The 15,224-nt window shown below is 36.1% G+C and overlaps 1 protein-coding gene across 39 annotated transcripts in view; it reads left to right on the top strand.

Annotated features, from left to right (window-relative positions):
• RIMS2 (regulating synaptic membrane exocytosis 2) overlaps window positions 1-15,224 on the top strand; it is a 457,644-nt gene that overhangs the window by 105,618 nt on the left and 336,802 nt on the right. For all 39 annotated transcript variants that reach the window (XM_061447907.1, XM_061447901.1, XM_061447897.1 and 36 more), the window contains one exon: window positions 6,472-6,782. In XM_061447907.1, coding sequence (XP_061303891.1) covers window positions 6,472-6,782 — 311 coding nt within the window. The remainder of the gene's footprint in view (window positions 1-6,471; window positions 6,783-15,224) is intronic.

Here is a 15,224-nt window from a genome sequence, read left to right as displayed (position 1 = left end):
TACTCTGAACTGTGTGTCAGGGACTCCTGTGTGGTTCAGTCCCGTTCAACAACCCTGAATTCTGCTTTCCATAGCAGGATAGCTGTGTCCAAGTAGCTTATTAGGACAAGTTCTTGCTCCGTGCTGTTCTCATGTACTGTGTGCTGGCATTGTCTGGGAGATGGTGGTTAGCAAATGCCTAACTGTGCCAGGAAGCATAAGAATTAGCGGGCAATCATGAGCCAACACCTACCCTCATGACATGGCTATTTCTTGCTAGTATAGGCATGGTCTGAAAGAGCAAAATTTATTTGGTCTTGAAATACGGAAGCAGAGAGGGTATGTGATTGGTTTCTCTGAAGACATCAGGCAGCAAACACTGGGGAGAGAAAGGAGCTATTTAATCTGAATGACAACACTGGTACAGGAATAAATAGCAATAAACTAGCTTGGAATAAATTAGAGCTGGAAATTACAAGGCATTCTTTCCACTGTAGCTGTAGGACTTGGAAAAATATTTTGACAGAATTTGGCCTTATTATTTCTAGTTAATTTTAAAATGGAACTTTATAAATTTAAACCAAAAGCTGTTGCCTGAATCAGCAGGCAAAGGGAATCAATACATGTTGTCTCTTTCTGTCCAGTATGCTTATTTAGTGAGCTTAAATTTACTGAGAAAAGTGACAGCAAATGTGTACTTACATCTCCTGCTTTCCTAAAATCTGCAACTTTAGTTTAGCTGTAGCTTGGTTAACTGTACATTCTTAATATATTTCATAATCATGTGAATTTCCAAGGTTAAAGAAAAGCTTTGTGGGACTGTGTTGTAGGGTCTGTTCACTTAGGGCAGATTTGTGTCATGCCAAAATCCAATCCACTCATTTAATGAGCCTTTATGGCCCTGTGTTGAGTTGTGCCTGTGCCATAACAAAAAAGAAAAAGTAAGTGGCTTTACAGATCTTGAAGAATATCAGTAATTTTTCACATAAACTGCATCTTTTTATACAGTATACTGGTATTGGAAATCCTTGTGGTACTTAATACAGTTCTGGGAGATGAGGATATAGGGTTAATAAACATTATAACAATTTTGGCATTTGGTCACACTGATTATAACTTTATTACTTTTGTGAAAGTGAAAGTCAATACCATAGCACAGACTAGTGGCACAGCAAAATATTGAAAAAGTACATAATCTTTATCAAGTTTTACAACAATCACAAGTTCAGAGATTATCTTGGCTCCTGTAGTATACTTCATTGACTAAATGCATTAATTTCACAGAAGGAAATGGTATGGCAAAAAGGGTGAAGGATCCCACAGCTATAGTTGAATGAATAAGGTAGAGTTGAAGAGATAAATACTGAGATATAACCTTTGTTTGCTACAGCGTAGTACTGAATGGGAATGGGACTGGGATTAAGAATAGAATAGTGATAGGAATTGAATATTTCAGTTAGGAGGGATCTACAGCAATTATTCAGTCCAACTCCCTAACCAGTTCAGGGCTGGCCAAAAGTTAATGCATGTTGTTAAGGGCATTATCCAAATGCCTTAAAGACTGGCAGGGCATTATCCACCCCTCTAGGAACCCTGTTCCAGTGTTTGACCACTCTATTGCTAAAGATATGCTTCCTAATGCCCAGTCTGAACCTCCCTGACCTACAATCTTCTGATGCATAGATTTGCTATATAGCCATAACTTTGATGACTGTACAGCTGACTCATGATTCTGAGTGCCCACGCTGATTCAGCAATGGCTATTCCAAATCAACGTAGTAACTAATGAACGGATGAAGAACTTCTTCCTTAAAAAACTTCCTTGATACAGGGTGGTGTCAAACATTGCACTGATCCATGATATAATGAAGTTGCTTTACATCCGAGACAGGTTGAAAAAAATAAAGGGGCTAACTGTAGTCTGTTACTAAACATGGTTAGTTACTTTGATGCTGAATCCAAGCAAAGAGTTTTCTTTCTCTTCCATTTTTCTCCCCCTTCCTTTTGATACTGTGTTCTTGTTACCTTGTATAATGTTTAAGGAATTGTATCTTGTATAAAATACGAGGAAAAAAAGCCCCAAACCCTATATATTTAAACCAACTGAAATTTTCTGAAGAACACTCGCAAGCAAGCATAACAGTTAATATAATGCTAATATATTGGGTGCTTCTGCCAAGCAGGTGGACTCTAAGAGATTTGGTAAATCCATAATCCTAAACTTTACTGTTCTTTGGAAGACATTCAGTATGGTTTTGCACCTCTGCCCACCAGTAATTCAAAGTAATGTTCTGAAGGCTGAAGAGTATTTGGTTTAATTATTTCTTAGATTGCAGTGTCTAAACTATCAAATTCAGGCTGATATGTAATCAAATACACTGTGCTTCTTAATCTATGCTTAAATAAAGTAACATTTCCATTTTGTTCTTAGAAGTTTCTGTTAGGCCATCTCTAATTATAATTAGGGGAAGAGTGATTGGTGTTTTGTAAGATGGCTGTCTTTTCAGATAATATATCTGAAAATATCAAAATGATTGTCATATATGCTTTTTATTAAATTAAATATTTTTTGCTTTAAACTGTATGCAGATGTAATTCATTTACAAATATCTTTCCCATCTTACTGCATTTAAAATGGCGTGTGAAGTGTGTTTTGAGGAGTTTAATAGACAAATTTGTAATGCTTGATATGAGAATACATAGGAGTGATTTTTTTTTGTGCCTTAATTATGCCTGATGTGTAGATGTGAAGTATCTGATTCTTGCAGGTTTTGCAGAATTTTTGTGGGCCTATGTAATAATAGGTGTTAATATTTTGTGACAATGATATTATGTGAGCTTTTGGGCAGTGTTGGCAGAAGTGAAAGCATATTACGAATAATCTTGTGAAAAACGATGAAGAAATCCCAAATGAATTACAATTTGTTTCATGTATGGAATAAATCTTTGTGAATGGAAAGCAAGTGGAAGGTTTGAGGTAAATCTGTTTAATCCAAATTTTGAATATTTCATTTCGGTATTGTATAAAAAAATAAATTTTTCCTATTAAACCAAATTAAATTAAGAAGTTATGAAAAGTTAGACTAGCTATAGTTTGTGTGGTTATTTTCACACTTAACAGGAGATACTTATTTGAAAAGAGCTTCAGCAATTCTTATTCTAGGCACTAGGTGGTGTTTCAGCCTTTGTACTGAAATGCAGTCCTAGGTACAGTGCCACTAGTACTTCAGGTTCTAAACTCGTACTTAAATAACAGTTAGAGATGTTGAAGAGCATATTTCTGCCCATATTTTTCTTTTCACATTAGTAGCGTTCCCATGTTGAGAAGAACTGATTCCCACAAATTGCAACACTGATTTTCATGTACAAAATGTGTTCAGACCATTGAACTCTTTAGAGCAGTGGTTTAGGAGATTTGAAAATGGGTGTAGTGGGTACTGTGGCTATTTCAAAAAGTGCAGATTTCTAATGGAAGGGGTTATTCCTTTTTAAGTACTACTTTACAAGGGAGACTTCTGTGGTTGTTCTTTGCAGGTATGTCAAAATGCATGTATTAAACATGCAGTCCACTTGTGTAGCCTCCCCTTTACTTCTCTGCCAAGTTGCTGTCACAGTCCCATGAAATGCTGTGTCCTGGCAGGGACTTGGCAGGAAGGACAGAGCTTCTCTGCGTGTATGTGAGCTGCTCAACAGTATGTTGCAGACACGTGGGGGCAGAAGGAGAAATCCTGTCGATTAATATGCCACTTTCCCATCTGTGCTCGTATAATACTATCTTACATGCATGTCTGTCATTTAATTGAGAGGTCTGCACTGTAAATTACCAGTATTTTTTAAATTGCAAGAATGATTCTACATGTTATGGTAAGATGGAGAAGTCAGTTAGCCCTGTACTAATTGGGGACTGATCACTGAAGCATGTAAACTTTATGTGTCTGTCACAGTGTGTCACATTCTGCTCATTGTGTGTGATTAATTGAAATTAGAAGTATAGTTGCTTGGGTCAACACTATGCAAGTAGGAATGCTGAAAGTACATTGGAAATAAGGCTTTATCAGAAGTCTTACCTATTAGTATTATGAACAGTCTTAGAAAGGCAGAAAAAACCCTGAAAAATATATAAATTTATGCATTTTTTCACACTAGAATTTTCTTTGACATGAAATGCTGTAAGTAATTTTTTCTTTAAAAAAAATGGTCAGGAGTCAAGTTAGATCAGGAGTAATCTTCCTGACTCTACTTTTAGAGGAGGAGATATTAAATCATATTCATTCAGAAGGACCTCTCATTCTGATGGGTACAAGAGAATAACACTGGTCATCCTGGAGTGAACAGTCCTTGGAAAAAATGTGGCTGCCAGCCAAGGACATAGTTGCTCAAGTGTTTAGACTGTGATATCTAGTTTTTGTGACATTTTAACATCTACTAATAGAAGCAAAATTAGCACACAAAAGCTTTGGGAGATTTTATCTTATAGTTATTCAAATTATTATATATTTGTATATTTAAATGATTGTTTCAGATCTGGCCCTTTCATTGCACTGGCAAGTCTATGGAAAGTTTAGAATGTCTTTCAGATGTGTACAAACCAGGCAGAAATACTAAAGGCTTTTAATTGCTATCAATTAAAGAGGCTAAAAGTACTTCTGTCTTTGCTGCTGAAATTTCAGTTCGGATCTTTCTTGTACTCTCTAACTTAATTAGAGAAGGCAAAACAGACCTACTCTTAAATTTCTGTTTGAATGATGGCCAGGCCTAAAGCATATACAGGCCTTTGTTCTCAGGACATCTAACCTACTTCAGACAGTGAGCTGCTATTCATGGAGTCTCTCTTTTGTACCCTCAGTGCTTTGACAGTTTGTTCTGTCTTGTTGAAATAAGCAGACATGAGTCCTCATAGATGGAGTGTCAGCACTATGAAAAGTTAAGAAGGAACTTTACCAGGATGGGGCATATTGCCATCATTAAATGGACAAGTGATACCTCCTTTTCCTGCCCCAGCCTGGCAGTCTGTGAATGAGGCAGTCAGTATGTTTCATTTGTATATGAACATCACATCCGAATAGCCTTCTATATGAAGATTTCATCAGAGTGTTTATGGTGACAGCATGACTTAGGTTTTCTATAACTGCCTGGAGAATAAAAGTAAGATACAGATTGCGACTTCTGAAATCTTTTCTGGTGGACTGAGGTAGATGTATTGTGGAGGTAGAAACTACATTTTCCATGTGACCCAACCATCGAGCAAGCTGCATTTAAAAGAATATGCAAGCCTTTGAAAGTCCTATACTGTAAATCCTTGAAAAAGAGGCAGGTAGACGTAGGGTTAGAACTGGAGGCATGATAACTAGATTGAAGGCCCAGTGTAGACATTCAAGGAACGAGTATTACAAATAATATTATTTTGTCTGAGAACTAAACCAAAAATATGTAAAGAACAGAAGAGCTGAGTTAAGACTAAATAAAAATGAAAAATAAGGAGTGAAGAACTAAACTTGCAGTGAATTGTAGTGCTGTCTAGAGTCCAAATTTTAACCCAATAACCAGTTTGAAAGTGCCATTGTATTAGTAGTTGGTCTGTTGTATTTGATTGATTACATCCTGATTTATTCTCATATAACATAAGAACTGAATGTGAAATTAACTTACAGATAATTGGCATTTGCAATTTCCTGCACTGCCATGTGACTAAGGTGATGGGATAAAAAAGCTTTGCAAGAAAGTACATTTTAGAATATTAAAAAAAAAATCTCATTACTATGCGCAGGATCTCCCATCTGGGAAGCTGTAATCATTTTAATAATTCAGTAAGCATAAAGTGAAAGCTAAGTCTTGCCTATGAAGTGGAGAGACTCACCAGCTTATATATCCTATTAATTTACTTATAGAATGGTTTTAGTTTACAATAGCTTTGAAAATCAAGTAATTTCTTGAAGTGAGCTTATTCATGTAAATATAAGATACAGACCACTGCTGAAGTAAATCAGCAGAGCATCTTTGAGAATTATAAAATTACTTGTTTGCAAAAGTGAAGAATCTATTCCAAAATTCCTTCTTCTGACTTAGTAAGAGAACAGATTAAATGTTTAATGATTGATTTTTTTAATTCCCTTTTCCTATCATCCTTTCAGTCTCAACCTATATACTTAATTTTCAAATCTTACATTTCCTGCTATTTGAATGTCAATATAGAGATCCTTTTCATTTGCACTGCTGCTGTCTGTTGCTTTCTCTTGTATAAATAAATGATTAAGCAAAGGTAGAATGAAAGTATTTTTGTGTTTGCATTTTTTTCTAAACCAATATCCTCCAAGATTCTACAGGCATATTTTGTTAGGCTGTGGCTAACTATTGTAATTTTAACAGAAAGTATTAAAATAGTATTATTTTTACCTTTGGAAATGGCAACAATTAGTTGCTGTATGCTTGATGAAAACTTTGTATATAGTGTTTACAAACTAACAGATTTTCCATTTAAATATGTCTGAACAGGTAATGTGGGTATGTAACTTGTGCCGAAAACAACAGGAAATCCTCACAAAATCAGGAGCCTGGTTCTATAATAGTGGATCGAACGCACCGCAGCAGCCTGACCAAGAAGGTAATAGAGGTCAGCGGAATGAGGAAGCACCTCAAGAGAAAAAAGCAAAGTTGCAGGAGCATTCACAGTACCAAGGACCGCCAGGTGACATATCCACACAAGTTTTGGACAAAAACAGATCACAAGGGCTCACAAGACAAGACTCAATTAAGAATGGTTCAGGCGTAAAGCATCAAGTAACAAGTGACACAACATCAGACAGGTAAGAAAGTATTTGGTGTTTATACTGATATGATCCACTGAAATTATTCGAAAATGTTATCTTTTAAAATTTTATCTTATTTTTATTTTGTAGCCTATAAGATACTTCCTGGGCTTTTTGAAACAAGCCTAAGAAGCACCAGCTGAGGGGTCTCTTATTGTATTCAGGTGGTCATGAACAATGTGCGTTCCTTATTCCTTCTTATTAAAAAAACAACATGGAAAATGACAATCGCAGTGTGACAGAGCTTGTCCAAGTGCTTGTAGCTTTGTTGAATCATAGTCATTGCACTATACAGAGTGTTACCATGTGTTTTTTTAATGGCTACTAGCTTTATAGCAGAATTTTAGTAATCTGAAACAGGGCTCAAAAAGCAGGTTAATGGAAGGTGATGGCTGTTCATACTACTGAATTAAAACATCTGGCAGTAGTTGCAGTATTGAAGTATTGGAGATACTTTGTGTGATACTTTGAAATCTTTGTGTGATGACCTGAGTCTTTTCATGGCTTTTAGGGGGCCTACAAGGATGCTGGGGAGGGACTCTTCGTTAGGGACTATAGTGATAGGACAGGGGGTAATGGGTTCAAACTTAAACAGGGTAAGTTTAGATTGGATATAAGGAAGAAGTTCTTTACTGTGGGAGTGGTGAGGCACTGGAATGGGTTGCCCAAGGAAGTTGTGAATGCTCCATCCCTGGTGGTGTTCAAGTCCAGGTTGGACAGAGCCTTGGGTGACATGGTTTAGTGTGAGGTGTAGAGGGGTTGCAACTAGATGATCTTAAGGTCCTTTCCAACCCTAACTATTCTATAATTCTATGGCTTCTCAGTTTCTTACTGTTAGTTATTGTCATTAGTATGAGAATTTTTTCTTCACTGGTTTATCTCAGTGTTACTTGGCATTGGGTGAAATTGTAGCTGTTTCAGCACTAGTGTAGTAAGATCCAGTTTAGTCAGAGAATGGAGCCTTCCCTTCATTTTCTTGATGTGATTGTACCAAAAGGCACTGGAATCACAGAATCACAGAATCCCAAGGGTTGGAAGGGACCTCAAAAGATCATCTAGTCCAGCCCCCCTGCAAGAGCAGGGTAACCTAGAGTACATCACACAGGAACTTGTCTGGGCGGGCCTTGAATATCTCCAAAGTAGGAGACTCCACAACCCCCCGGGCAACCTGTTCCAGTGATCTGTCACTCTCACAGTAAAGAAATTTTTCCTGATGTTCACATGGAACCTCCTATGCTCCAGTTTACACCCATTGCCCCTTGTCCTAAGGCACCAGAAGGCTCAACCTTTTGCTGGAACACAAAAGTAAAAATTGTTTCATTGAATGGATTTAATTTCTGAGGAAGACCATAATAGAACTTCAAATACGGTGGAAAGGGAAAGAAGAGAGTGAGCTCGCTCATGTGTTTCCATGGAAATGATACCATCACTCTCCCAAGATTCTCCTTAGAATTTGGCGGCTGGAGCAGTATAATCTGTCAGCCTTCCTCTGCTGCCCAGCTATGACCTCATTACCACATTTATTCTGCAAGCTTGAAACAAGTTAGACATCTATAATATCTTTTACAGCTAATAAAATTGTTTTCCTTTTCCCTCACCTTTTGTATTCCACCATATTTTATTTGGGCTTATTTGGGAACAAATTGATTGTAATTTATGTAAACATTTTTATCTAACTTCTTTTGCCTGTTGCCCTTTACTCTGGTTTCAGCTCATGGGTTCAGTATTTAGTGACTCTGAGTGTTCCTCAGTTATCTGCATGGTCTCTGAGAAATATGGCACCTTAATTTGATGCTAAGGAGCAGGAGAGAGAGTATCGTATATAATGGGATGATAACCCCCCCTCCAGCCTCCTTCCTGTTCTCAGCAATATTTCAGCTCTAGAAGTGGTTTTATGTTGTACACATGCAGAAAGAGAGAGGGAGAAAGTGATATACAAATAAATAGGTAATTCAGATATGTAACATGCACTTAACCAAAGTAGAGTTGCATGATAAACATGGAAAGTATAAAGAATATTTACCAACAGGAAGAACATAGACTTTGTGCCTGAAATCAGATCTGTTCTGATGTTTGTGATCACATCTAGTCAACATATTATTTAAAAACAAATTGTTTTTCTCAGTCGTTAGCCTCTTCTTGTTTTATTTGGATACTTTTACTAGAGTTCACTAATTAACACATACAAGTATGCTTAGAATATATTTATGTTATATATCACATGATGTTGAAAATTAGAAGGTCTTCTGAATAGTTTTCTTCTCTAATGTTTCTCTTATTAATTAATTTTCTTTTGCTGGAGATAATGAAAAAGACTCTTCTTTGGTGCCTAATCAATGTCTGATTGGTCAAGTGGGTTTTTAGAGGAGAATATCAGTGTCTCTGAGAGCTATTATCCCAGAATTCAACGATAGGATAGGCCTTAATTTTGGACCTGTATATGTCGTCGTGCCATTGCTATTCTCAGCAGTAATACTGGGAAGCCTTACAATTTTGTTACGTTCAGCCGCTGTTAAGAGCAGAAGATAACATATTATTATCTTTGTACTGAAGTCATGCATACAATATGTTTCATAATTTGATATATAATTTCAGTATTAAAATTTATAAATCTGTACATGTTCTGCTTATTATTATCAACTAAGTTAAGAAAACTCATTTTATCTATTTGAAGTTTGTAGTTGTGGTCAAGCAATTTCCTGAAGGCTTCCTAAAGTCTTTTCTTCTGTTTTTTAATGTTAACTGCAAGAATCACCTTCTAGAGAAGCATGTTTTATGGGAGATCATTGTGGCAGGGTTTTTTTCTATTCTTAAATTAATTCTATGCAGAAATGGAGCTATTCTGGTATTATAGAAAGTTGTCTATATGAGCTAATTCTAGGAGAAAATCATGGCTATTCAGATGTCCAAAATAATAGGGAAATAGCCAAAAAAGTCTCAAATATTTAAAAGTGATTGTATTTGAAGGCTTAATTTTCTAGCATCCTTTTTATCTCAGGAAAAAAGAGGATTTTTATGTTGGTTTCCACACACTACAGTGTGGTTGGAGAATACATTTTATTTTAAGAACTACAAGCAAGACTGTTGAGCCTACTTGGGTCTGAAGATGCAGGTTTTGTGCACATGTTCTTTATGGACTGTATATATGTGTTTTCCCACATAGAAAGGTTTTATTCTATTGCATTACCAATGGCGGTAGAATGAAAGTGGTCCCCAGAGTCCCTTTGCTTTCATTCTTGGAAGAACTGCCAGTATGAGTTGGCGGCGTAGGCTCTGTCTTTTGGGACTGCTGTTGGGGATGTTGGGGTGTGAACAGAGTGAAAAAAGAGACCAAAATAAGAGGGAAGAGAAGGAGAGAAGAAAAAGCAGGCATAAACTAGCTGAGAATCATCAAAAAGTAGCGTGAATTAAATAAATGAAAATGTCTGTCCCTCTGTTTCATGTTATATCTTTTTTCAAATGTCTCTTCTTTAATTACTGGATTATGATTAAGTGATACTGAGAACATCGCTGATGGTAGTTTATTGCAATTTAAAATATGACAATGTAACATAAAGCATCAGACAATTACATTTCCTTCTGAAAGGCTGGAAACTGGCCATTTCCCAAGATTATCGCTGTTTTTCTTCTGCAACATATATGACACAGCACTGTAGTGCAGCCTCTGATTTTGATTATTTCTATTTCTGAGTACCTGAGTTGATCGATCTTTAACCCAGGTCTCTTCAAAAGTGTACTATCTTTACTTGGACCTGTGGAAATGAAGCATAGTTGCAAGCAATCTCAAGTAAAATAAAGATGTTTTAACTTTTAACCTATGTTTTTCTACCTGCTGACTTTTTTGAAGCCAGTGAAATATTAAAAGTAATGTATATAGACTGTTTAAAATAATGCAGTTGATATCCAAGGCTCAGATGGACAGTACTTTGTGCAGATTTGGTTGTGTTCAGAAGTATCCATTAAGGACAAAAGGATCTCTAAGCTTTTTAGAATTCTTTATGTAAGAATTACCAACCTGAATAGTTTTTTTTTATCACTATTGACCATTCCAGAAGAAAGAAACCACAATTGTTGAGAAAGCATAATGATATTCCTTCACTTCATGAATAAATCTAATAATTTGTACAAGTATTTTGCAGGTTGAGTTTAAAATTGGATAAATACTCTTTTCCATGCGTGGCTGCAAAGAGCTGTCACTGACTTTTTCTGGTGCTAGAACAGGATGCAGAAATTGGGCATTAGAGGTACTCTACAGTGTTTTTTAACATATTAACTGAAGTTTCAAGGTTTAAAGGAATTTGAACTGCATCCAAATAAGGTTTTATCTTCCTGCTCCTGTTCCAGCATTTTTCACCGCTTTGCTAGTCCATGGAGCTGTAAAGTGAAACCAGTGTCAATCTGAAAACAGTAGTCTCGGTAGTTTTGCTTTTGTTTCTTGTGGTGTCTGTCTTCCATTTCAGTGTATGTTTTGTATGATTCTTGAGGTAATAACTTAGAGCAAACAAGTTTCTTCTTCGTAAAACTCCTCTTTTAGTTATATCAGTCCTCTTCATACAGATTTAGGGAAGTGGATCAACATTTCAGGGCTATTCCAGTTTTCAGGTAGAAACTAAAGCTATGATTATCTCCTGTCTCAATCTAGAATAAAAAGGAAATTAATAATAACTATGGGCAGGGGAAGCAATAGAAATTTATGGGAAGAGAGCCAGAGAAAATGCAGTATTTAATCATTAAATTAAGAAGTACCTTGGGTCGACAAAAGTCAGAAATCCTTTAGTGCAGAAGTTTTAATAAAATAATTAGACACTTATGACGAGGATTAAGCTATGCCTGTTTATGAGGATGAGTAAGGAGTTTGGTACTATCTGTAATGCTGAGTCTCTGTAAGAAGGTCCTGAAGGGTACTGACTTTGTCCAGTAACAACAGCCCAGACTACCTATAGCAGGTTTACTGTGATTCTACCTGCTATTGGTAGGTTGCAATGGATTGTAGCATCTTGATTCTTTTCTAACTTCTGGAGAAGAGGGAGAGCTTTTCCTCTCTATTACCTTTGCAGAATTGTCTTCTGAGAAACAAAACTGCTAGTACAGTTCTGTTTGTCTACTAATTTAGTCTTACGGGTTTCTCACTCGTGCAGCGTGACAACGCTGACAGTGTTCAGGACGTGTAGATACGCTGCGGCTTCTGTGTGGTTTTTCTGAGATGTGAATTGCTTCCCTCCCTTCCTCCAATTTTATTTTCCCTAAAACAACAGAACAACCAATGACCTAGTCATACTGATGTTTTACTTTTTTTCAGATGATGTTCTACTAGAAAATCCCCCCTCCCCCCCCTTTTCTTTTTTGTTGTTTAAAAGCCAGCCCTTATCTAGCTGTAGAATCTGTACTGAGCAGCATTGGGCCTCTGACCAATGGTAGGTAGAATTTGGGATCTTTTTGAAGAGAAAGCTAATATGTTTGGAGAAGAGAGAAGAGAAAACTTCCCTAACTGTAGCAGAACTAACTTACTTTAGTAAATAGGCTAAATCTGCTGTGTTTCTTTTCAAACATTAAAGAACGTTTTAATTAAACCCATAACAAAGTGATTGAATTCCAGGTTTAAGTGACAGTCTGAACTCAGCTACAAGCATGCTCTGCAGTGAGCAAATCTTATCCTGGTTTTGGGGAATTTCATTTTCACAATTTACTGTAGAGTGACTTTTAAAAAATAATTCCATTGCAACATGGTGTTTATATTTTGCTCTGTTACTAATTACTTGCTTTTTTTTTTATTAATCATGTACATTTGTTGCATACTGCTTACTGAAAAATAGCGCTTACTATTTTACTTTTCTCACTTAAGCAGAATGAGCTCGGGGAAGTCTTGATATTTAGTGCCGATATTCAGTATCTTTGAAGCAGAGTTTGGCCTTCCATTGCAGTGTTATGCTTCTGTATATCACAGCTATGTCTTTAACTGTGCTAAAAGACCATTAATAATCTAAATATGTAAACACAGACCTCAGCTGTATCAGAAAATTGAACATATTTTACTAAGTATTAACTGCAGCTTACATTTATGGAATTAAATGTAGTTTTGCGTTTAGCGAAAATGGAGGGTAGTAGGATTTTTAATTTATTTTTTTAAATTAATGAGGCTAGTACCTTTCTTGGTTGCGCATATATTCTTAAAGTGCTGTTTTGTTGACTTTGCACAAACACGCAAACTCACTGTGTGTTTGTAATCCTTAGTTGCGCTGTGCTCTGGAGGCTAAGCTCTCTTTGAATGTATAAAGAACAGATTTTGTTTCAATTTCTTATTTAAAAAATTGGTATATAAAGGTGTATATGTTACACCACGGAGTGCAGCTGAGGGAAATGGCTAATATTTAATAAAGCTCTCTGCTAACTTGAGTTTGTGGTTTCTGGTAGCGAAGTGGTTCTGGAATCTGCAGGAGGCAATTCAATGAATGCCTTTAATTTTCATACCTTTTACCATAGCTATATAGACTGAATTAAAATTAAAAATGAGAATGTATAGTTGTTACTGATGAAATTCTTTGGCTCTTTCTTTGTGCCTATAGAAGTCACAAATGATAAAGCAATAACTTCCATAGTGCAATTTAATTGTTATTTATGTTTTACATGGCAAATTTAATAATTGTAGTAAATGTCAATCTCTTTTATTGAGATCTGACAAAAAATATAACTAAAAATGAATGTCATATTACCATAGTAACCATATCACAATTTAAGTTGACATTATTATGCAATATAATTTTGTTTTCTGCCTTGTCTGTAGCATGATTATTCGGTTTTTCTGCCCCTTCTTTAAGCCAAATCCTTGTTTGGTCCCTTTGGCTACCCTGGAATGTCTTTATCTACTTCTACATTTATGTTATTAGCATATTTTCTTTTGTGTATTATTATCTATTTGTCACTGGTGTGGGTTTTTACCAAACTCTGACTAGACATTGAAAGTGTTTTTGAAGATACACTGATGGTATTCCTTCACTTAAAGGCAGAAATTATTTTCTTCTCTAACGCAGTTCTTTTCCTTTCGTGAGCTCTAGCTCACCTCTCTTCCTCAATTTCCAGCAATTCTGCAACCATTCATAAGTATCCTTTCAGATTTGTGGTAAAGTAAGTGGATACTTTGCTTCCAAGCTTTGAGAAATCTTAATTTTGTGCCTTTCAGTAAAAACAGGCCTTGCTGCGTTCTTTATTAACCAAGAAGACAGCCGCAGGCATTTTAAGGGAATAGTTACCTGTTCCAGCAAAGTACTGCAGTTCAGTGTCATTTCAAGTTCATTAGAAAATGTAGGCGATCCGAAGTCAGTGACTCTTAAAGTGGAGTTTTTAAAATCCATATGTATGATATGCAGTGGGTTGTGTATATGCATCTTGTTCTGACATCTCTGCACTCTGCAGCACTATGCCCTGTAATCATGCCCTGGTCTTTCAGAAAATTGCATCAGAAAATGCTCATTTCTGCAGCACTGGGCTTCCTGGAAATGCTATTAAGGACTGCAGTAAGTGTATCGTCTTCATAGAATAACAGGAGGTTAAGCTTCTCCAAACACAGTTTTCCCAGTTTCTGGTCCAGTGTTTTCTCAGCTCATACAATATGCTTGAATGGGTTCTTGGATGTAGTTTGTCTGCCAAAGTAAGTTTTTGTTATGCAGCTTGTAATAGGATGAACCATGAACTTTGCTCCAGAAAGCCCATTTTCTTTGCCAAAAAGAAAACAGCACGGACAACAGTTCTTACGGTAATACCTCGTTAGAATGAAAAAATGCATTTTAGTGGCAAGAGGTTTTATTCTGTAATGACTTTGTGCAACTCCTGGACTTTAAATGATAGACTTCATTAAGGATCACTTAAAAAAAAAAAGTAGCCATCAAGGCTGATAATATTAATGTAGACAGCATCTGATTTTCTTTGTCATTCCAAATAAACTGGAAAGTTTCAGAGAGGCGTTGAATTCCAAATTTCCAAATCAGTGCACAAACCTTTTTTTTTTTCCCCAGAGGTAGATTAATTTTAATTAAATCTTGTTGACTCTGGCAGGAGGTGCTGGGCTGACACAAATGGACCTGCCTTAGTTGTATCTTCATGCTCCAGTTAGAACTCTGAAAAATATTTAAGCTAGAAGAGAATTCACAATTAGTTCAACAATCTCACCTCTTGAATATAAAAAATTTGACAACTCAACATTTTTAGTTCAGCAATTTCACCTCCTTATGGTGCTAATTGGATTTTATTCCTAAAATATACAGCTAATGATTCATCTTCCTGTACCATTCATTAAGAGAGATTGGAACAAAAAGGAATTCTTGAAAGAAATCCAATGTAATGGTTTGCATTTCTTAGAAAACAATGTATATTTTGGGTACTTCCCATGTCTTGCAGCTGAAGTAAATGCAATGATTGGAGATTTTATTTTCATTTTGAAAATAT

The sequence above is a fragment of the Pezoporus flaviventris genome, unplaced genomic scaffold (genome assembly GCF_033815535.1).
Source record: "Pezoporus flaviventris isolate CSIRO_AGI_PZ_B2104156 unplaced genomic scaffold, CSIRO_AGI_Pfla_v1 ptg000007l, whole genome shotgun sequence".
Classification (NCBI taxonomy): Eukaryota; Metazoa; Chordata; class Aves; order Psittaciformes; family Psittacidae; genus Pezoporus; species Pezoporus flaviventris.
This window is presented reverse-complemented; position numbering and strand designations above follow the sequence as displayed.